The following is a 22,617-nucleotide window of genomic DNA, read 5'->3' on the forward strand; positions in this document are numbered from 1 at the left end:
GTTTTTATCCTGCTGGGCTGCATTTTGTCCCAGGGAAGGCTTTCATACCCACGTATCCATGTGTACATGATAAAGTTTGTCTTAAAGGGTGGGTACCTGATTGAGTGGCAGTTTTGGTTGCTAAAGGGTGAATGTTGTGTTGGAGCCATCTGAATCCTCAACTTCCTCACCCTTCAACCTCCTGGCCATTTCTTGCATTAGGTTTTAATTATGTAGACATCACTGCTCCTCATGTGAGAGATGCAGTATTAATGAGAGGTCTTGGGTTACAGCTGGGTCAGAGGCAATCAGTATACCCATTTGGACACCCCCGACCCAGCTTCCATGGATTAGAGTCTGAGTTGGGGAACTCAGAGAGGACCGAGTGGACATCTGTGGAACATCAGTTCTTTTGCCTTAATAGCTCATAATGCACAGACTATATCCTAAGCATTAATTCAGGAAAGAGTTATTTAATAGGGTCTCTAGAGTACCTGACGGCCAGTGTATACCACCTCATTTATAATTCAAAGACTGAGTTAAAAGATCTTTAATGACCCCTCCCATTAAAAAAACGTTGGTCAGATGTTGAACTCTTTGGCTAACAATCTAGTTTTTTTTCCTCTTCCTAACTTCCTGAAAGATTATCTATATACCCTCTGTTTTCTTGACCCTCTTTCAGTCTCAGGGCAGTCAGTTGTTTGGGGCAGCACTGCAGAGTCTTGGAGACAAATTGTCTTGGAGACAAATCCTGGTTTCTCTGTTTACTCTGTATGTGATCTGGGAAAATTCTTCAGTCACTGAGATGCCTCAGTTTCCTCTTCCATAAAGTAGGGTCAATGGATAAAAGGAAGGAATATATATTAAAAGTATAAAATCCCTGCCTGACTCATAGTATACTTTAAATGCTTTCAGCCATTTTATTGGAGGAACAACTTGAGGAAGGGATGATGTCCTACTCATCTGAGTTTCGTTTTCCTCATCCTTATAGTAGTGTATCAGTGAGGGTCCTGTAAGAAACCACACCAATAATTTGAACAGGGAAAATGTAATATTAAGAATCATTGGCTGGGTGCAGTGGCTCATGCATGTAATTCCAGCACTTTGGGCGGCCAAGGTGGGAGGATCGCTTGAGCCCAGGAGTTTGAGACCAGCCTGGGCAACATAGGGAGACCCCATCTTTACCAAAAAAAAAAAAAAATGCCGGACATGGTGGTATATACCTGTAGCCCCAGCTATTCTGGAGGCTGAGGTGGGAGGATTGCTTGAGCCCAGAAGGTTGAGGCTGCAGTGAGCTGAGATCATGCCCACTGCACTCCAGCCAGGGCAACAGAGGGAGACCCTGTCCCAAGAAAGAACGACAAAAGAATCATTAACAAGTAAAAACATGGAAAGGTCTCTGAAGAATGGAGGTATAACAGATGCCTCTTGTAACAGATGTAGGGAGCAGCTCCTAGGATTGAGCCAAACACTCACTGAAGGAACAAACTTCTAAGAAGGCTCCCTGCACCTCCTCCAAGTCCAAGGCTAAAATTCAGCACTTAATGGAGAGGGTGTGGCCATGGCCCTATGTATGGCACAGAAGGCTCTAGAGGATCTGGGGACTGGGGCACATAAGCTGGAAACTGCCCATTAGGGTATCAGTGAAACTCATTGGGAGGCTGGTGACTTCCGCAGAAAAGCACCAGAACAAAAGAGGGCAGCCCCTTCCAGTGTCTCTTAGCGCCCTCTACTGACAAGATATAACATTGTGCCAGTTGGCAAAGAAGAACCGTTGACAGGGCACGGCTCCAGCATCACAAGGCAGGGAAAAGAAGGGTGGATTTGCAGCTGAGGGGCAATACATGGATACGTAGCCTCAGTAGGAACAATGGAACTTACCTTGTAGTGTTGTTTTGAGGGTTAAATGCAGTATTATAACAAGCACCTTTGGCCTAGATGTTTATTTATGGAAGTAGCATGGTATGGCAAAAAGATGGATTTTATTTTATTTTATTATAATGTTTTTGAGACAGAGTCTTGCTCTGTCACCCAGGCTGGGGTGCAATGGTGCAATCTTGGCTCACTGCAACTTCTGCCTCCTGGATTCAAGCAATTCTCCTGCCTCAGCCTCCCAAGCAGCTAGGATTACAGGTGCCTGCCACCACACCCAGCTAATTTTTTGTATCTGTAGTGGAGATGGGGTTTCACCATGTTGGCCAGGCTGGTCTTGAACTCCTGACCTCAGGTGATCCACCTGCCTCAGCCTTCCAAAGTGCTGGGATTACAGATGTGAGCCACTGCGCCCAGTGGAAAAGATGGATTTTTAGAAATAACTGTGAGATTATGGGTAAGGATAGGCTTCTGATACTCAGTTTTCTCATCAGTTTGACGAAATACATTTTTTTTTTTTAAATGGAGTTTCGCTCTTTTTACTCAGGCTGAAGCACAATGGAACAATCTCGGCTCACCGCAATCTCCGTCTCCTGGGTTCAAGTGATTCTCTTGCCTCAGCCCCCTAAATAGCTGGGATTACAGGCACCCACCACCACGGCTGGCTAATTTTTGTATTTTTCTTAGAGACAGGGTTTCATCATATTGCCCAGCCTGGTCTTGAACTCCTGACCTCAGGTGATCCACCTGCCTCGGCCTCCCAAAGTGCTGGGGTTACAGGCATGAGCCACTGTGCCTGGCCTGAAATAAGTTTTACAAAAGGATAAAAGGCATAAAAGCACTTACCCTTAACTGTGCCTGCAATGATGAATTCTCAGTAACTTGTCGATCCCTGTTTCTCTTCTTTGTATCCCACACACTTCAGAAATCTCCTAAATGACTGTGCTTCAGAAAAGCCCTTGTGATGTGGATGATAGTTTTAAAACAGTGAGGTTCACCTTTGCCTGTCATTCTTCATGATTCAACAAATTCAGATTTATGTAAACTGTTTCGAGTGCTATTCTGTAAGAAGTTTTTAAATTTAATTTTATTAGTATGCAGGTAGGATTCAGAGATGTAAGATCTTAGCCTTTATTGTCAACATTTCCCATGCATGTCAACAAAAATTATCAAACACAGGAAGTGAATAAAATACTGTGTAGACACTGACCCTCTTTATATAAAATGTGATTGATCAGATCTGGGTTGAATGGATTGGTTCAGTTGGATTTGCAGGTGTATCTTAACTTCTTCTCTTTTTTAGCCCTGATTCCTCTAGGGTGGTCTCTGGAAAGTGCTTTTGACACTGCACAGGACTCTCAGAAACCTCTTTTCCTTTAAGAAATAGAATATAGTGTCAGTTTTCTGTATCTGCAAGGGAAAGTTTTAATTCAGAGAAAGGCACCCACTTTTACCTCAATTTCCTAAATTCATTTATAGAAAAGCAGCTTAGGAATTTAGGCACCAAATAGCTGTGAAAATGTGGAGATTGAGTCTGAAGGCATAAGTTCCATCTGTGGAAGTCCTGTTGGCTTTGTTAGAATTGCAGCATGTACCTGCTCTTAGATCAGCTGGTCACCCCAGAGTTTGTGCTGTCCTTTCAAGAAGGACAAGGGCAGAAAGTATGAGTGCCTCTGTGTGAAATTATGAACATGGTTAGGGAAAAAAGGCCCATGCCTTCCTAATGGCATGTCAGTAGCCCCTTCTTTTCACACTCAATGTAATGGTTCAGAGTAGGATTTGGGTGAGGCACATTGGGTTTCAGATAAAGGCTCTGCTACTTAATAACCATGTACTGTAGGCAAGTTATTAAACTTTCTACCTCTTAGTTTTGTCGTCTGAGAAATGGGAATAATAAGTATTATCCACTTCATATACTGTTGATATAATTCAATGAAATAATTCTTGTTGGGGGTTTAGCAAATTGCACTGCACATAGATAGTACTCTTTTGCTATCATCAGGATAGTTTTGGTTTTATTGTAGCTCAAGTGAAGAGCTTCTCAGCATCAAAGGCTTGTATTCTGTAACAGTAGACACAGTCCAGATTCCCTGATTTGCTTGTTTTGTTACTTTTCTATTATTTAATGATGTCCATTTTGGGAGGAGCAGGCAGATAACATCTTGGTGACTGAAGAAATAGCACGCACATACTTCATGCATCTTAAGGAACTGAGATCTTTCTTGTATCCAAACTCAAGGCTTCTGAATATCTGTCTCACCACTTTTCACTGTGTTTTTCAACAGTAGCTATTGCTTTTGACCAGTATTGATTATAGTAGCTTCAGTTTACTGGACAGATACATACTATGTGTTAGATGCAGCGAGAAGCAGGTTGCATGTATTTACGTCATTTAATCCTCACGCTTTCCATTAAGATTGTTATTTTTGTGACTAAAGATTGAAAGATCGGAAACTTAGTGAAGCTAACTTTTCAAAGGGTACAGAAGAAGTAATTAATAGGACTAACATTTGAAGTCATATTTGTCTGGTCCCTGACATATGGTTTTAACCCATTGCATTTAATATAAACCATGAAAATACTAACAATGTAAGCCTACATATAGCTGTACATTTTGTAATAGAAGAAGGAAAGTCCCCCCAAAATTAGCACAGCTTGTTCAAAGTTACATAGTAAGTGAGTGGGGGAGCTAGGACTAGGACTCTGGCCACTTGATTCCACCAATCCCTGTGTTTATGCCTTAATGGAGGAAAGGACATTTGGTGCAACCCTTTTTTTTTTGTTTTTTTTTTTTTTTAATGCAGAATCTTGCTCTGTCACCCAGGCTGGAGTGCAGTGGTGTGATCTTGGCTCACTGCAGCCTCTGCCTCCTGGGTTCAAGAGATCCTCCTGCCTCAGCCTCCCGAGTAGCTGGGATTACAGGTGCGTGCCACCATGCCTGGCTAATGTTTGTATTTTTAGTAGACATGGGGTTTCACCACGTTGGGCAGGCTGGTCTAAAATTCCTGAGCTCAAGTGATCCACCCGCCTCAGCCTCCCAAACTGCTGAGATTACAGGCATGAGCCACCATGCCCAACCCAAAGATATTTACTGAATATGTGTGTACCCAGTACTCCTACATACTGGAGGGACATGAAAGAAAAAATAGCCTACAATCTTCTCAGGATGTAAAACCAACAGAGGACAACATAATTTGCAATTAAGTTCTCAATGTATACTATAAGGGCAGTGGCAGCGGAGGTATCCAACTATTCTTGGGTGCTTTCACATTCTTTTCTTGACTTCATCATCTGTTCAACAGTACAAAGGCGGAAATATGTAGTATTAGCATTTTCACATGAAGAAACTGAGTCTGAGATGAGAGTAGGTGGGTGACCAGCAGGCAGTGCGCCTCAACTTTGGTTCCAGATCTGACTCTAGTCCAAGATCTTTCTGTGGATTAACAGAGAAGAGCCAGATAGGCATTTCAGAAGAGGTCGGACTTGAGCCAGACAAGGAGGGATGGCTGAAATTGGGGCACTGCCAATATACCTTTCCTTGGAACTGGGATTCCTCTCAGTAACGGAGGTAGGGACAGACAACCCAGACCTGTCTGCTTCCCAGATACTGTGAGGCTGCTGTTCTGTCAACGGGCTGCAGACAGAAGCAATCCTAGAAAGGCTTTTCATGATGAGCCTGCAGGGGCTGGCCCTCTCAGAATGAGACATTTTGCCAACAGATGCCCAAGAAATATTAGCTCTCAGCATGAGTTTGAGCAGGATGCAGGTGACATCAATGGATTATAATTACTATTCACCTTCAGCATGTTTTCCTGTGCAGCTGCGGTGGACAGACAAAACTGTCTTTTTGGAAGATTCAAAGCATGAGAATGCATAAGCCAAACATTTGCTGTTCAGGGTGGTCCTGGAATAGCAATGTGGGCGTCGCCTGGGGGTTTGTTAGAAAGGCTGACTTTTGGGTGGTCCCCTAGACCTGTTCTTTCAGAATCTATGGGTGAAGAAGATTCTTAGGGGATTAAAGTTTCCGAAGCACTGAGCTAACCATCTTCATTGTTAGTGTCGGTTTTGTGCTACATCCCTCAAGAGATGATAGTGGTTCTCAAATAGTTGGGGTGTGAGACAATTAGTTAATTGCCATGGGTCTAGAGGCAGGTGATCTGGATTCCCAGCTTTGCCTCCTTCTTACATGGGACCTTCACTTTTCCAGGACTCAGCTTCCAGATCCACTAAACAGGTCAGTATTTAGGTGATTGTGGTGGGAATGAAATGATTGAATGTGGGCAAAATGCTTTGTAAACCATGAATGACTTTCAAAATATTATTAATATGGTTGCTGAATAGAATACCTCGCACTGCCAGAACATTCCTCTGGGGGCTGTCTGAGTACTAATACTGCATTTCAGTGAATGGACAGAGAAGAAAAAAAAAACCACTTTTAAGAAAGGTGCAGCTTAGAATTAGAAGACTCAGGCGACTCTGCTTTGTCACCAATGTAAGTGCTTTCCCTGAGTGTTACTCTTGCCATCTGTGACAGCCCGACCTGCCGGAGAGGCGAGCATCCTGGAAGTCTGGGAGCTGCTACACTGAAGAGGCCCTCGGCCATCTTTTCTTGTGGATTGTGGTCTCAGTGCTGGTCTCCTCTCTTCCTCCTCTCCCAGGGCTCAGGCCGTGAGAGCAGCCCTCATCCTTTGAAGGATGCATGACTCTCTTTAGAGTCAGGCACCTGTGTTTTTATTTAGTGTCACCTCCTTGATATAGGTCGCCCTAGTGGGCAGCACCTGGGAAATAATTGGTGGCAGTGAAGGGAGCAGAGTCTCCCGGGAACATGGTCTTGTATTTTGTGGGATTGAGGATGAAAAGGAAATAACCCCCCCGCAGCCCCAGCAGCTCTGTCCTCCACGCTGGCATGAATAATTGAGCGCCGGCAAGCTGACTGCACCAAAGAGTTGCATTATGTAAACCGGCAGGCGACGCGTGTGCGTGTGTGCGCGTGTGCGTGTCTGCGCGCAAGAGGGGTGCGTGTCTGAGTGTGTCTGTGCGCCTGTGCGCGTGCGTGCCTGAGCTCAGAACAGCTGTCTGTGAGGGAGTCGGAGGAGAGAGAGAAAGGGAGCCAGGGAGAGAGAGAGAGAGGGACTTCTGTAAGGCGGCACGACCACACCAAATAGCAGCCGCAGAGGGAGGTGGGGGAGAGGGAAATAAAGGGGAGTCATGCTTAAAATTCCACAGCGGTGTGAAACAGCAGAGCAAAGAAGCGCCCCCAGCTTCTGAGAGTCCTGGCCCGAGTCCCCTCCCCCGTTAGAAACAGGGCTTTGGGATGGTCATGGAGGTGAGTGCCCTCCAGCCTCCTCAGGGCCCCCGCTCCCCGCCCCCACCCCCCACTGCCCAATGCATGAATGAATGAGTTCCTCTCTGCACTGCACTCTGCTACTGTTCCTACCTAATGGCTTCCAGGTTAGTGCTAACTCGTGCTGACGCTTGTGATGTGTGTGTGTGTGTGTGTGTGTGTGTGTGTGTGTGAGTGAGTCTATATTTGTTTCCTCGTGGGATTTTTTTGGAAGGGATGGCTCTGTCCTGGGGTCCGGATGGGCCCTGGGGGCTTTGGTGAAGACCTGGCTTTCTGGTTGTGTGCTTTTCCCATCTGACGCAGGCTGCTCAGAGCTGCCAGGAACACAAACCTTTCAAGGCAGAGTAAATCCGGAGTCCATGTTGTTTGCTTCTGTTTTCTGTTCTGGGGATCCGAAAGCAGCCAGTGTGACATCATGCTGCAGAGATGCCACCTTCTTTTCCCTCCCTAGCCTTTTCTCTTCTCCTCTATAGTAGCACTGCTTGAGCTGAGCTCTGGATCATGGAGGGGTGGCCCTGGGGTGGGCTGGAGGGAAAGGCTGGGTTGAGGGTGATGATGGTCTCCTTGTCCAGCAAGACTTATTCAGGGCCCTCTAACTTGGAGAAAGGAGGGCAGAGGAATGAATTAGTGGCACGATACGTCACGGAGAACTGGCCGAGAGTTTCTGGGGGAGGTGTGGACAGGCCATGTGCTCCTGTTCCCCACCTGCTGGCTTCCCTCCGCAGTGCCTCAGGCGGGGGTAGGAGCTGGCCAGAGCTGTGGTCAGAAAGATATGGACAGACACTGCTTATCCCACAGGGAGAGGGCCATAGGACAGATGGATCTGGCTAGCAGAAGGAGAGGATGAGAGAGGAAGTTGATAGCTCTCATCTCAGAGAAATAAAGGGATTTGTTTATTCTTTGGCTTAGCCAGCATTTGGCACAGAGATTTGCTATGTATTTTGAGAAAATAGCTACCCAGTGGCTGGGCCTTACTCCCCCACACCTCCTCGCATTGTTAGTTATTTGCTTGATTTAGGAAGTGGAGGGCTGGGGGAGGACTTGGAGCTTGCTCTCTCCCTGGGGCCTCAGCCAAGAGCTCAGGCAGGGCTAGAGAAAGCCATCTTTGCCTCTTCTCTGACACTTGCTCACACACTCTGCTCTGGGGAGACCCCCTCGCTCCTCTACCTCCTGCCTTTCCTCCCTCCGCAGCTGACCTTGAATAGTGGTCGTATTTCTAGCCTTTGCCTTGGATAGTGCTCGGCAGGTTAGAGAAGTTTGGGACCAAGATGAAAAAAGCTGGCCTTGGAAGAAGGGTAAGGGAAAGGGATGTTTTTGGGAGCTACTTGTAGCAGGAGATTGATAACGTCAAGGCCATGATTAAAAGGTAGTGCCCCCTGAGAATTGGAGGTGGGTGGGGAGTAGAGAATCAGCTAGTCCGGTTACCTCTGTAGGCATTTAAGCAACTGCAAAACAAGCACTTGTGGAAAGAATGAAGGAATAAAAGCTGTCATCACCTAGAAGAAACACTCCTGGTTGGGTGTGCTGGCTTATGCCTGTAATCCCAGCACTTTGGGAGCTGAGGTGGGAGGATCGCTTGAGCCTAGGAGTTCAAGACCAGCCTGGGCAACATAGCAAGACCCTGCCTCTGTTTAATAATAATTTTTTTAAAAGCCTAAAACTAAACACCTCCCACACCCCCTCCCCGCTTCTCTGTTTTCTGGCCCTACAGATTTCCTCTGCGGACAAGAACAACCATGCAGCCCTTTCCCCCAGTGGTTGGGATGCAGGCAGCCTCCCCTTGACCTTCTCAAGGTCTTTTCTGTTTAGACTAGAGGCCAGCAGACTGTTTTGGTACAGACCCAGATAGTCAATACTGGGGGCCTTGTGGGCCGGGCTGTCTCAGCTACTCAATTCTGCTTTGCACAGTGGAAGCAGTCGTGGACAATTTATGAACAAACGAGCATGGCTGTGTTCCCAATAAAACTTTATTTATGGACTCTGAAATGTGGATTTCCTATCATTTTCACATGTCACAAAATATTCTCCAGATGTTTTTCAGCCACTTAAAAATGCAAACACCATTCCTGTGTCCAGATAAGAGACTCCTAAGGTCTGTGGTTTTGCATCTGGCCTAGAGATACTTATAAAAACACTCAGAATTATAGTGTAACCTGAGTTGGGGTAAAATTGTTCATCCTTCTGCCGAAACTTGGATTTGTCTCGTTGGCGGAAGTGGTGGGGGGGTGTTTGCTTCTTGGAGGGATATGCACCCTACTTAGCCTACAGGATAAAGTTGAAGCACTATACCCAGAGACTCATAAAGGAACAGTGAGTAATTTCTTGATTCTTTTGATTCAGAAAATGACTGAAAATATATGTTTGCGTTATGACTTCCAAAGCAGGTGAAGTGATGATTCTGCTCTATTCTGAGCTGCTCAGACCACTTCTCTGCAGTATTACAACGATGTCTGGGCTTCATAGTTCAGAAAGTTGAGATCACCCGGACTCCATTCAGAGGAGAAGGAATCCAATTGCTGGCTAAGGGAGCCATGTTAATGTGAGAGTCCAGTAGGTCCAGAGAAGGCATGAGAGCCACGTGAAAATGTCACGTGGAGGAGAAATTAGATTTGTTCTGTGGCTCACAAGGGAGTAGGATAGGACCTCTGGTAGGAAGCCACAGGAAACAGTTTGAGCTTAAAATAAAAACTATCAGAATTGTCCCAAGGTACAATGAGTTATACATCAATTAGCGACTGTTCCTTGAGAGCTAAAGATTGGGTGGGGATGTTGTAGGAGAAGTGATTTTTAACTTCAGAGAATAGGTTTGAGGAAGTAGAATTGTTTCACCCAAAGAAAGGAGGATAGGAACAGAGGAGGGGTTATAACTGATGAACTGACCTGCAGTCTAGGATAGCTGGGATAAAAGAAAATGGCATTAAGTGCAATATAACAGAGGGTTTTTTCTTTTTCTTTTTCTTTCTTTTCTTTCTTTCTTTTTTTTTTTTTTTTTTTTTTTTTGAGGCAAGGCCTCACTCTGTCACCCACACTGGAGTGCAGTGGCATGATGTCGGCTCACTGCAACCTCTGTCTCCAGGGCTCGAGCAGTCCTCCCACCTCAGCCTCCCAAGTAGCTGGGATTACAGGCATGAGCCACCACACCTGGCTAATTTTAAGAACATTTTTAAATTTTCTTAAAAGTATAGTAGAGACCAGCTCTTTCTATATTGCCCAGGCTGGGCTTTTTCTTTTTAAAATCATAAATAACTTCCTGATGATAGCAGGAGACAGTGAGAAGGGTGGCAAGGGAAAAGCCCTGGGATTTCGTACCCTGAATGTATTTTAAATTAGACTAAATCCTCTCTTGGTTGACGGGCATCTGCTTGAAGCCAGCAGTGGGACTGACCTCTTACAGTTTTCTCTCTTCTAAAATTTCTGACTTTAACATGTAGTCATTCTTCGGTATGCTTCGGTTTGAATTATAGCAGAAAAATAAATCAGAACCAAGTTTGAATCCCAGCGGTCAGGCAGAGAGATTAGCCATCCTGGGAGGCCAGTGAGGTCAGGGGATGAGCGATATGAGGGGCAGGGCATGTGGCATGTCACAGCTTCTCCCCGGCCTGCGCAGCCTTGGTCCCACTGCCTCTGGAGGAACATGGACCTGATAATACCATAGCAGTCTCTGGCGCTGAGGTGATGTAGCCCCGGCCAGAGGAAAGGCTGGTGATGCTGAGTTAACTGTGGGCCCAGACTGCCTGGATTTTGTTTCTGGATGCTTTGCCTAATTTAGATCTGAGTCCTTCTGTCTCAGAGATGTGACTGCTCTCAGTACTTCACAGTGTATTCTTTATATGTTCTTTATCATCCTCCTCCATGTCCTTGTGTGGGTTAGGCAGCATCCACTCTCGTTCTTGCATAATAAAAGCGGAAACTCAGAAAGGCGTGGCTTGTCCCCAGATCAGACATGAAGAAGGTCTGAGTCAGGAAGGCCACCTAACTCCTGGGGGCTGTTCCTCAGTTTCCTGGCCTGTCTCCCTTGACGAGTGGTGATGGGAGATACTGCACGGTGTTGGTTCATTACATGTCTGGCTCTCCCATGATGATTGTGGATTTCTTAGAGTCAGAGGCAATATCCCCAATGCCTAGACTTTTACCTGGCATGGGCATAGAACGTGGCCCTCACCAACTGTTTGATGGGTGGATGGATGGATCCTGTAGGTTTTAGTAGCAGCATTTCTCTTGCTGAGGATGGGGGAGGGGACCTTGATGAGCAAACACAGGAGAAGCTGAAAGTTCTATTCAGTTGAACTCCTCGCCTTGTTCCAGTGGTCTTGGCCTCCCAGTGGATTGGAAATCTCTTTTGAGGAAGGGGCTTCCTGGGAGAGTTTAGCGCCTTTCTGCTTTCACAAGGTTCCATTCCCTTGAACGTTGAGGCTTCTGAAATACTTTGGGTGGGGTTGTACTTAAAGAGTTGACTGATATTGTTAGAGGCAAGTTTATTATATACTTTTATTTTATTAATGTAATTTCATATTTTATTTTATTTTGAGAAAGGGTCTCACTCTGTTGACTAGGCTGAAGTGTAGTGGTGTGGCCATAGCTCACTGCAGCCTTGAATTCCTGGGCTCAGGTGATCTTCCCGCCCCAAACTCTGAATAGCTGGGACTACAGGCATCTGCCACCATGCCTGGCTAATTTTTCTTTTTTTTCTTTTTTCTTTTTTTTTGTGGAGATGAGTTCTTGCTATGTTGCCCAGGCTGGCCTCAAAGTCCTGGCCTCAAGCAGTCCTCCCACCTCAGCTTCCCAAAGTGCTGGGATTACAGGCATGAGCCACTGCAACTGGCCATAGAGGCAAGTTTAAAAGTATTAAGTTCTTACTGTGTGCCCAATATCACATTTACTATCGTGTGGGCACAAACAACCATAACACTGTTGCTGTCCTATTGGGCCCTCAGGATGAATATGTAATACAAAGTTAGAGGTGCTCCAACGATTCTTGCTTAATGACATTGAATCAGCAAGGTTAGGTTAATTTCTAAAGACTATTAAAATCAGAGATTTGGACAGATAGTGATCACTGAGAGTCTTGGAGGAATGAGGACTGTGGCACGTAAGAGTGCCATTAGAGCTGCCCCGACACGTAAGCAGCTGGCCAGTGGGAGCTCTGTCGGTAGAAATCTGAAGCAGAGGCCCGGTGGCCCAATGGCCATTGCAGAGGGAGCCCTGCATCCAGTGGGAGGATGGATTACATGACCACTATGGGCTCCTTCCAAACTACAGACTATTGTAGATCAGCTCAGCCAATGCTCAGCCTGCGAACCCAGCAGGACTGTCCCCTAAATGGTAGGCATTTGTTCTGTTGTGAACAATCTCAGGAAAAGGAAATTGTACAACAGCAGTAAGTTCTTATCTTTGATTTCAGTATCTTCTGCTTCATCTTAAGTCTTTATTGTCCCAGCCCTGTAGATGTAGGAGCTAGCTGAATATGTGCCTAGCGACAATCTGTACTCTGATCCCGTGTCTTTGCCACGTGGAAAGGACTGAATTTAGGAACAGGATTCAGTTTCTTAACTGGGAATTCACATTCCACTGCTAATCCTGTTTCACTCCATGAGCAATTATAGGAAGCTCTTTACTTTTGGGATGCATGGTCTAATTAGGTTTATTATTTAAAAGATTCTCACTCCAGGAAAATAGGTTGTGATCATGCAACAGACAAAAAACACAGGTGCATAGAAAGAAAAAGTGATTTTCTCAAGGGCACCAGTCAGCTCAGGATTTTAAAATCGGGTACCCTGATGTCTAGACAGTGACAAGGCTAGCAGAGAGTCTGGAAGTGATGTCATATTTTAGTTTTCATGGACCCAAGAGCCAGAAAAAGGACTAAAAGGCTGGCCTTTTTAAAAAAACCAGATTTAGGGCCAGCTTTAGAAAGACATGTCTATCAGAGTGGCTGAACGATGGAATGAACGGCTTTAAGAAGATCCCATTTTTAAAAATTCAAGGGCTATAAATCTGCAACCCCAGTGTGTGCCAGTCATTTTGCTGGAGGTACTGGGGAAGCACACACAGACATGGCCCCAGCCCCCATGGAGTGCTCAGCCTGGTGGTAAGCAATGAAACAGCAACAACAAAACAAGACAATTTCCGCTCCTGCAAGGGCAGTGAAGGGAAACAGGGCCACGTGGTAATGATTGCCTGGGGTTAGGAAGGCCACTTTATTTATATGGAGTGGTCCTTCAAGAAAGTCTACTCTGAAGAGGTGACATTTGAGCTTTGATCTGAAGGCTGAAAAGGAACCAGCATTCAAAAGTTTAGAGTAAGAGTTCCAGGGGGTGGGACTAACAAGTGCCAATATCCTAGGGGAACCGGGTTTGTTCAAGAAAGAGAAAGGTCCAGGGAGGCTGGAATAAAATGAGGGAGGAAACAGTGCACGACGAGTTGAGGAAATAGTTGGAGTCTATAAGAAGTTGGATAGTTGGTCATTAAGTCCTTCTCTTAGGGGATATGAACCTTCTCCCCAGCTGCTTCGGAGGCGGAAGCAGAATAGATTTACTGCAGACGATGAGCCCTTTGGGTAAAGTGATTTATGTCTGATTTCTGACGCTGGTTCTGTAGCATTATCAGTGTTTTCAAAGATAGTTCTAATTTATTCCTCTTTGAAATATCCGTAGAGATAACAGGAACTCTTGCATTTTTCTCCTTGGCTGTGGCAGGACCCAAACAAACTTATTTTGTTTTTGTAGGAAGGGGGAAAACTGGGTCAGCCTGTTTTGTCATTTCAGGCATGGAGTCCTGGTTCTATTGCAGGGCCTTGTCTCCATGGAAATGAAAAATAGTGTTTGTCATGCCTGTTCCTGGATTGAATTCCAAACTCTGGACTGAACAGAAGCTGTAGGAAAGCCAGGCAGCAGGGGGGCGTGGGGTGATGGAGACTCCAGCCATGGTGATGAAGGACCTCTTCTCCTTGGCCTGAGCAGGGAAGGCAAACAACCTTTGCCCAGGTCCAGCTCTTCCTATCGCCTCTCTGGACTGAGAACGCCAGTAGAAGGGTAACTGAAGTTCTACTTTTCTCTACTTCGCCAAAAACGTTCCATGGACTTTGCCCTTATGTTAATTAGTCAATTAATAAATTCATCAACAACCAAAGTCACTGCTCAGACTTTCCCTTGCACCCAGTAATTCCTTCCAGGGTTGAGGACATCCCTAATGAGACTATGTCTAGGTATTAAATTAGTCAGCTGGCTGCAAATGTTTTGGATGGGCTCTCCCACCTTTAAATTTCTTTGTAAAAATTTTTTTTAAGTTTTGGGGTTTTTTTTTTTTAACTTAAATATTTATACAAGACAAGGAAGGAGGAATCAGTAAGTGGGGCTTGTTGCCCATAAGAAGTGCCCTGAATTATCTACTCAGTATTTACAGAGATAGGGCACATGAGGGACAGAGTGCTGAAGGAGGTAGGGGGATGGGTCGTGTGGACGCTGAGTGAATGTTTGGATGGCCCACAGTGGCTGGTTCATGAGCGTGGAGAATTGTCAGCCTTCGTCTCTACCAGTGGTCTGGACCTGGCAACAGTCCAGTTCCACCTTTGGTCCAAATTTTGGACAAACCGTGTCCCTGAACACCTTGTATATTTCACCCAAGAGCCCGATTTGGAAAGGCCTCCAGGAATTTCCACAAGTTACCCAAACGGAGGAGAGGGGACAAGAGGTTCATTTCTGTCCAAATGTTGCCTTTGCAGCAGGTAGGGAAGGCCCATTCTGTGTCAAATCTGCAGATGGCATTTGTAGGAACTGTGACAGGGAAGAAAGGCGTTAGCTTGGGAGCCCTTTCCCTTTCTGTCCCTTACTGAAATGCAACCGGCTGCTAAATCTAGGCCAAAGTGTGGCACACCTGTACCAGGCTGAGACTCTGCTTTAGTGTAAGTTTGGGAAGAGAGCTTCTACGCTGTAGGGGAAAAAAAGCATCTCTTTTCAAAGCTGTTCTGGTCCCTTCTTTCAAACAGGTAATCATAGCTTGATTTTCTCCCCTAGAAAGGGAACTGGACCCGGTGGCATTTATCACCAGGTTTAGATGCCAGTGATAGGTACACAGAGAGCAGGTTCCATGCAGGGTCACAGGGAGCTCCTCTTAGAACAGTGCAGGTCTTATCCTTTTGAACCCCAGCCCCATCCAGCATCCTGAAAAGCGTGTAGGTGGGGAAGGGGAGGCACTGAGATTGGCACTGTTAGGTGCCTGAGTCTGAGCTGTGAAGGGGAAGAACCATCCTGCTGTCTGTTAACTCCTTGGTGGACAGTTGTGTCATCTCCTTGGACCTTTTGTATTCACAGCAGTGAGAGGGTTGGACCTGAAAGGCCCTTTCAGCTCTTTCTCTGAACCAGTCAAATCTTCTGGGAACTTGGGACTGTGGGTTTATTTTCATGAGTAAAAGGAACTGAGACCAGGAACTTCAGGGGTTTATGACAAGGAGGTCACTACCAGTGACCTGGTAGTTTGCTATCTAAGGAGGAGGCTCCAAGGGGAGTTGGAGGCCCTGCTGGTATTTGTGATTTGGGCTATTCACTCCCCTCTACAAGGTTCTGGTTGGGTCTGCCCTTGCCACCTGCCGTGACATGGGCACAGAATGTAGACTCTAGCAAGTGACTAGCAATAATACAGAAAGAATAACCATCTTCATGGAGTCCTTGTAGACTCTGAATTTGGAACTGGTTTAGCGGGGCAGACCTACAAATGGAGGCATTGGCAGGCAGCATGTAAATTTCATGCAAATGTTATACAGATACACCCGTGGCTCTTCTCTCTCAGCCACTTGAGCATGTGCTATGGGAAAATTCAAAGGGGAGCTGGCTAATTCATATGGATATTTGTGATGGCATTATGAAGAACTGAGAAGGCTTATTAATGAAACTCTGGAATCAGCATGGGGATAGGACATGTGGAACTAGGTAACAGGGTAGTCTTCTCTTAGGAATTAGGGACTAGTCATCGGCCTTTAACCCCATGCTACAAATGGCAGGGACAGAGGAGATGCTTGTGATATGGCTGTGGTCCTTGGTGCCAATGGTAATCGTTAGGCTCCTACACCAAAAGGTGATGTCCCATCAGGTTCTGCCCACACCTCATCATCTCCACGTCAGATTCTTTCACATTAGCAATTCCTATGACAAGCTCAGATGCTTTTACTATTCCAGCAGGTCCACCTACCTGGTGGACACTGCACAGCTGTTATACCCAGAGTTGTAAACAGGTCTCTGTCACCTGGGCAGATACGTCACTCACTCCTTGATACTTAGGAGATAGTTTCTTGGGAGTGTAGTGGTTCTCAACCTTCAAAGTGCTTCAGAATGAACTGTGATACTTATTTTGAAATGCAGATTCCTAAGGCCATCCACTGGAAAGTTTCATTTATTGGGGGAGTGGGGCGTGGTGTCAGGTGAAGGCTGGGATTCTGCATGTTAAGGAAGCATCCTTTGTGTTCCTGGTTCCTACTATGGGAAGTGGTGCTTGGGAGCATCAAAGCCTCTGAGGAAAGGGGACGAGGATATTTACTCCATATTTTACAGAGAGGAACAAGAGTCTTTTTGTTTGTTTGTTTGTTTGTTTGTTTGTTTTTGAGATGGAGTCTTGCTCTGTCCCCCAGGCTACAGTGCAGTAGCACAATCTCGGCTCCCTGAAACCTCCACCTCCTGGGTTCAAGTGATTCTCTTGCCTCAGCCTCCTGAGTAGCTGGGATTACAGGTGTGCACCACCATGCTCAGCTAATTTTGGTATTTTCAGTAGAGATGGGGTTTCACCCTGTTGGTCAGGCTGGTCTCAAACTCCTGATCTCAAGTGATCCGCCCACCTCGGCCTCCCAAAGTTCTGGGATTACAGGTGTGAGCCACGGCGCCCAGCCAAGAGCCTTCTTAATGATAGCAGCAGCTCAAAAATATTTATGGAGTGTACCAAGCACTGTGCTAAATCGTTTACTTAGGTTATTTCATTTAACACAATAGTCCTATGAGATAGGTGTTTGTATCTCTCATTACCAGTGCTCCTGGCACTGAGATGATTACAGCCATACATTTGATCATCCAGGTCACTGTAGGGCTGGGCTTAGAAGAAACAGTGAAGTCAGCACTTCATTGCAGTGTTCAGGTGTGGGAAGCGGGGCTGAGAGTCTGATTGGGAACGCGCCAGGGCTGGGGCAGCCAGGGCGTGCACTGCAGAGGGAAGTAGGAAGGAGCAGCTGCAGTCCAAACAGGTGGAGGCACCGGGGGACAGAGAGACAGGTATATATTTTGCAATATCTGGGGCAGAAATGATTTTCTCTGAAGGCAAACAAGTTAACTCAAGTGAGGCACCCCGGAACGCCAACTAACTATTCTGCTCTTCTCAGGATTCTGCAAAATGCACGGTTAGCTGATCAGGGAGCTGGCTTGCTGACAAGGTCTGCCTTGTGCCTACAGGACCACACCGGGGATAAGGACGAGGAAGAAAGCCAAGCAAAGTGGTGTAGCGGCCACTGTGTCTGAGATGGGCGCGGGGGGTGGGGGTGGGGGCAGGGATGCTGCAGAGGGTCACTGAAGAAAGCCTGAAGAGTCCTCGTCTTCTTTCTCTACTTCCCTTTTCTCAAGGACATCAGCTGGACCTAACTATAGGAGGTAGGATCGAACCGTAGGTAGCATGAGATACTGTGGTCAGACTTCAGGGAGTACTGTTTGCTAGTAAGGTAACCAGGGGAGGACAGCAATAGCCTGTGTTGGAGATTTTTAAAAATAGGGGAAATGGGGGAATAAATGAATGACCTCTGGGGCCCCTGCCATGGCTTAAAGGTGGCTGGTGGGGGTCTTAGAGGACCTATTATGAGTGAGAGCTGATGATTACAGGAATCTCTAAAACATCAGCTGAAGCATGTTATACTTGGTGACACATGGTTTCTGTCAGTGTTCGATATATCCCATGCTGTTTTATGCCTTTTCACCCTTGTTCGTGCTGTCTGCCACCCCCCCACATTCTCTTCTCTCCTACCATGCCCTCCTTGAACCCCATACCTTTCACCTGGCTAGCTCCAACACATTTTCTGAATCTAGCACAAGTGCCACATCCTCAAGGCAGCATTTCTCTTTTTCCTTTAGTCTCTTCTATCATCCCACTTACTGACTATATTAACACGAGAAGAATAGGCCCCCAGCTCTTCCTGACTAGTAATGTCCCAAGCACACAGATCCTTTCTTATTCACAAAAATGAACTTGAATGCCTCATATTATGCCAGGAGATATTTGTGGAACTGAAGAGCCAGATCCAAAGTCATATCACCTTGTCCAGGCATTTAACCCGCTAGACTCAGGTTTCTTACATGTGAAGTTGACGGTTGAATATACTAACCCTAACCTCTGGGAGGGAGTCTTAGTCCCATAGCCCATCTAACACCAGCCTTCATTCCATCCCTACAGCAAATGTAAGGTCTTTTTTATTTTTAGCTCTTAAATCCCAAGATTTTGAAATCCTGTTATGAATAATGGTGGCAGGGTCAGATGAATGGCACATTATAAAGTTTGTTTGAAACTTTATGTTATGTATGTTATATGTTAGAAGATACTCAGGAATTGGTTTTATTTGCTCAGCAGGACATCCAAATCTATGGGATAATGGGTTATCTTGTAGGAGTTTCAGGACTCTAGCAAGTTTAGTGCTGACTTTGCTGACTTAGAACTAGAACTGCAAACATTTCTTCTTTTATAGAGAAGGATCAGAGTGGAGGTAGAGCACCGGGTGGGGACACGTAACGGGTATATGTGGGCTTAGTCTGGAAGTGTAGATGTCCATCAGGTGATTGGAGGGACAGAGGGAAAGAGAGAGAGAGAGAGAGACAGAGAGAGAGAAAGAGATTGCTAAGACATGGAGACATGGAAGAGTGAGTGTGCATGGTAAAAGGGTCTGCAGACAGACCCCCATGACTGAGGCAGAGGCACAGATAGACCCCGATGGCTGAGGCAGAGGCACAGATAGACCCCGATGGCTGACACAGAGGTGCAGATAGACCCTGATGGCTGACACAGAGGTGCAGATAGACCCTGATGGCTGAGGCAGAGGTGCAGATAGACCCTGATGGCTGAGGGTGAGGCACAGATAGACCCCGATGGCCGACACAGAGGCACAGATAGACCCTGATGGCTGAGGCAGAGGTGCAGATAGACCCCGATGACTGAGGCAGAGGTGCAGATAGACCCCGATGGCTGATACAGAGGCACAGATAGACCCCGATGGCTGATACAGAGGCACAGATAGACCCTGATGGCTGACACAGAGGTGCGGATAGACCCCGATGACTGAGGCAGAGGTGCAGATAGACCCTGATGGCTGACACAGAGGTGCAGATAGACCCTGATGGCTGAGGCAGAGGTGCACATAGACCCTGATGGCTGACACAGAGGCACAGATAGACCCTGATGGCTGACACAGAGGTGCAGATAGACCCTGATGGCTGAGGCAGAGGTGTGTTGGAAAGGTAGCCAGTGTTGGGGTTTTCAGAGGTGGGCTGAGTGAGATAATTGAGGAACATATAGTCTAGAGTTCAGGTTTTATTCCACAGAGGGTGGGAAATTATAGGGGTCATCAAAAAGGATGAAAAAAATGCCAAATCCTCTTTTTAGAAAGTTCACTTTGACAGGAAAAGAGAGAATGGATTGAAGCCTGGAGGCAGGAAGTTGATTCCTTCTTTCTTTGTACTCACCCAGCTACCCACTGTCTTTCCATCTGTCTATCTTTCTATCCACCCGGCAAACAAACACGACTGCATGCCTGCTTCTGAGAATGAGCTTGACAATCAGATAGGCCTATGTTTGAAATCTTGCCCTGCCTCCCATCCATCTGTGTGACTTTGGGTGCATTACTTAATCTGTCAAGAATCCAAATTTATCACCTGAAAAATGGGACTAACAATACTATTCGTTGCAGCTTCATGGGTTGGTTGGGGATTAAATGAAATAATATTTAATAAGTACTTGGTGCTACACCAGGAGCACATGAACACTCAATAATGTTTAGCTATTTTGATGAATATTAGCAGGTTGAAGGTACAGATTTGCGAGCCATCTTGATATTCGGGATTGGTAAAGCCAAGGGGGTGAAGACTGTCACTAGGGTGGGATTCAGCTCAGTGGAACACATGCCACTGACACAGCCCTGCTGGGCCGTGTGGGGCGTGCAGAGGGCTGTGCCTCCAGGAGTTTGTAGGTCCTTCATACCAGGCTATGTGCGTTCAATGCTTTGGTCAGCTCTGTGGGAGAGGTGTGGAAAAGCTTTTTGGAGCAAGTGGGATTTGAGATGGGTCTTGAAGAATGAACAGGAAAAGCAAAAAACAAAAAACAAAACAAACAACAACAACAACAAACAGAATGAGCAGGACTCCAGCAGCAAGATGAGGAGGGCAAGGGCTCTTTCGGCTCAAGTAGTGAGTCGTATGGGAGTTTGGAGGCAGGAGAAAGAGCATGTATATTAAGGGAATTGGGGGAAAGTGTGTAAGTGTGGAATATGCAAGCCCTTTAAGAGCATATAAGGAGAGAAAAAGCATAGAGGTGTCATTTACTTTTAGCAGAGAACTTTAGATTCCATTTTGAGGATTTTGGACTTTAATGTGGGAGCTAGTAGAGCATAGTAAGGTGTTGGGCTTGTATTTAGAAAGATTAATGACACAGCTGTGAGTGAGTAGGAAGAAGAAAAGGAGGCAGAGAAGACCACTTAACCGGCTCTTTATTGGAAGAGGGTGGGCAGAATTCCTTGAACCTGAACTGGGGCCCTGGGGAAGGAAGGGAAGGATGAGGTAGAAAACTTTGTAGAAATAGAATTAGTGGAATTCAGTGACTCCTTTTTTATGGAGTGAGATGGAAGCGAGGGCTCTGCGGCCTGAGAAACCTGGTAGTGAAATTGCCATCAAGAATGGGCGGTCATGGGAGGAGATCTGGAAGGAAAGATGTCCAGCTCTGTATTCAGTGTGAGGCGCTCACGAGACATCATCTGGAGGAAGCCTCCGCCTGGCAGCTGGTGGTTGGGTTAGGCTAGCGACTGTGACCAGGGCCGGAAGCAGGTAGAGGAGTCTCTGCCTGGTTGGAGTTAGAGAAACCTGGAGACGGCCAGGGAAGTGACAGACTCACCTTTAGGGAAGGATTAATGTCAGGCTGGGTGGCAAGAGTCGAGACAGGCAGAGGAGTAGAAGAGAGGTGCGTGTCATCAGGGAGAAGTTTCCAAGAACTGCACAGATGATCAGCAGCCTTAAGAGCAGAGAGACGGTGTAAGTTGTTTATTGGCTGATGTGTTGAGGGCAGCATTTTAGGTGTGTAGATCTTTGCATGGTATGTGGAGGGTGGGCTGAAGTGGGGCTGCTGGGCGGTGAGGAGTTCTCATGCTTGGATCATTTCATGTGAGATTCATGTGGTTTTGGATAGTTGGAGTCAGTTGCCTCCAGGTTAGAATGTGTTGCCTACCTCTTGCTTGAAGCCAGTTAGCAGGGATTCTGGGTTTGGGGAAGGATGAAGGCATCTCTTTACCATTCCAGGGTCTGGAATTTGTGAAGATGTCCCTCATCTAAGGAAAATAGACAACGGCTGTGGGGCCATTGTGTCTGATAGGCATGTGTTTGATTGTCATCCCTTTTCTAGTTCTTTTGAGACAGAATCTCACTATGTTGCCCAGGCTGGTCTCAAACTCGTGGTCTCAAATGATCCTCCTGCCTGAGCCTTCCAAGTAGCTGGGATTACAGCTCATGCCACCACTCTCAACTTCTCTAGTTCTTTTTTGAGCAAACTACTATAGTTGGGGCTAGAGGGTAGAGGTCCCCATTGTTTTAGTAATATAATCCCGGAAGACAGTTTAAACCTTTGAATATGTGGCTGTGGGCTGGAGTTGGCCCTCGAGCAAGGAGGCTTACCCCAGAAAGATGTGTATTGGCACCTGCTCTCCACGCTTCCCAAGGGGTTGTGCACTCAGGCATCTGCCTGCCACCAGCCCCATGGCCTGGCATTTCCAACCAAAGAAAAGGAATGTACCTTCCTTTCTCCAGGGTTTATGGTAGCAAACGAGTTTAGAGGGTAAGGATAAGGAATGGGTGGGGCAAAAACGGGCCTCCCCCAATAACAATTATTGTTGGTATTAGGAATGAGATTTTACATGTAAATTCTGTTTTAGGATGCAGTGGAACATTGGGCCTTGCTTTTCTCCATACATATTTGGGACACATTTATCTTCCTTTTCTCTGGTCTCCTTTTTTTTTTCTTTTATCAGTTTCCTTCCAAAAGTTACCCCACTGCCTGCCCCCAGCTTCCCTTCTGCCCACACTTGCTGGGTTAGGCTCTTGGAATTTGTTCCCTTCTCTCTGCTAAGGATGCCCAGGTGGAAGGTTTTGCTGAAAGGGGCATGGTTTTCATTGCAAATGGGGCCAATGGAACATCTGAGGTCACAGCTG

General features: G+C 46.3%; 1 protein-coding gene across 47 annotated transcripts in view; it reads left to right on the plus strand.

Moving 5' to 3' along the window:
- Positions 1-22,617, plus strand: part of GRAMD1B (GRAM domain containing 1B) — a 273,617-nt gene that overhangs the window by 198,668 nt on the left and 52,332 nt on the right. For 5 of the 47 annotated variants that reach the window (XM_065529144.1, XM_074015502.1, XM_074015504.1 and 2 more), the window contains exon 1: positions 6,911-7,177. The exons of 34 other annotated variants lie outside the window; for them this stretch is intronic. Coding sequence is in view for 4 of the 13 variants with exons in the window: in XM_065529142.1 (XP_065385214.1) it covers positions 7,292-7,302 (11 nt within the window). In the remaining 9 variants the exon portion in view is untranslated. Of the gene's footprint in view, positions 1-6,910; positions 8,491-8,906; positions 17,446-22,617 lie in introns of those variants that run through there. 8 more of the 47 variants (XM_065529142.1, XM_074015496.1, XM_074015498.1 and 5 more) reach the window with 4 other exon arrangements.

Source organism: Macaca fascicularis, chromosome 14, assembly GCF_037993035.2.
Source record: "Macaca fascicularis isolate 582-1 chromosome 14, T2T-MFA8v1.1".
Lineage (NCBI taxonomy): Eukaryota > Metazoa > Chordata > Mammalia > Primates > Cercopithecidae > Macaca > Macaca fascicularis.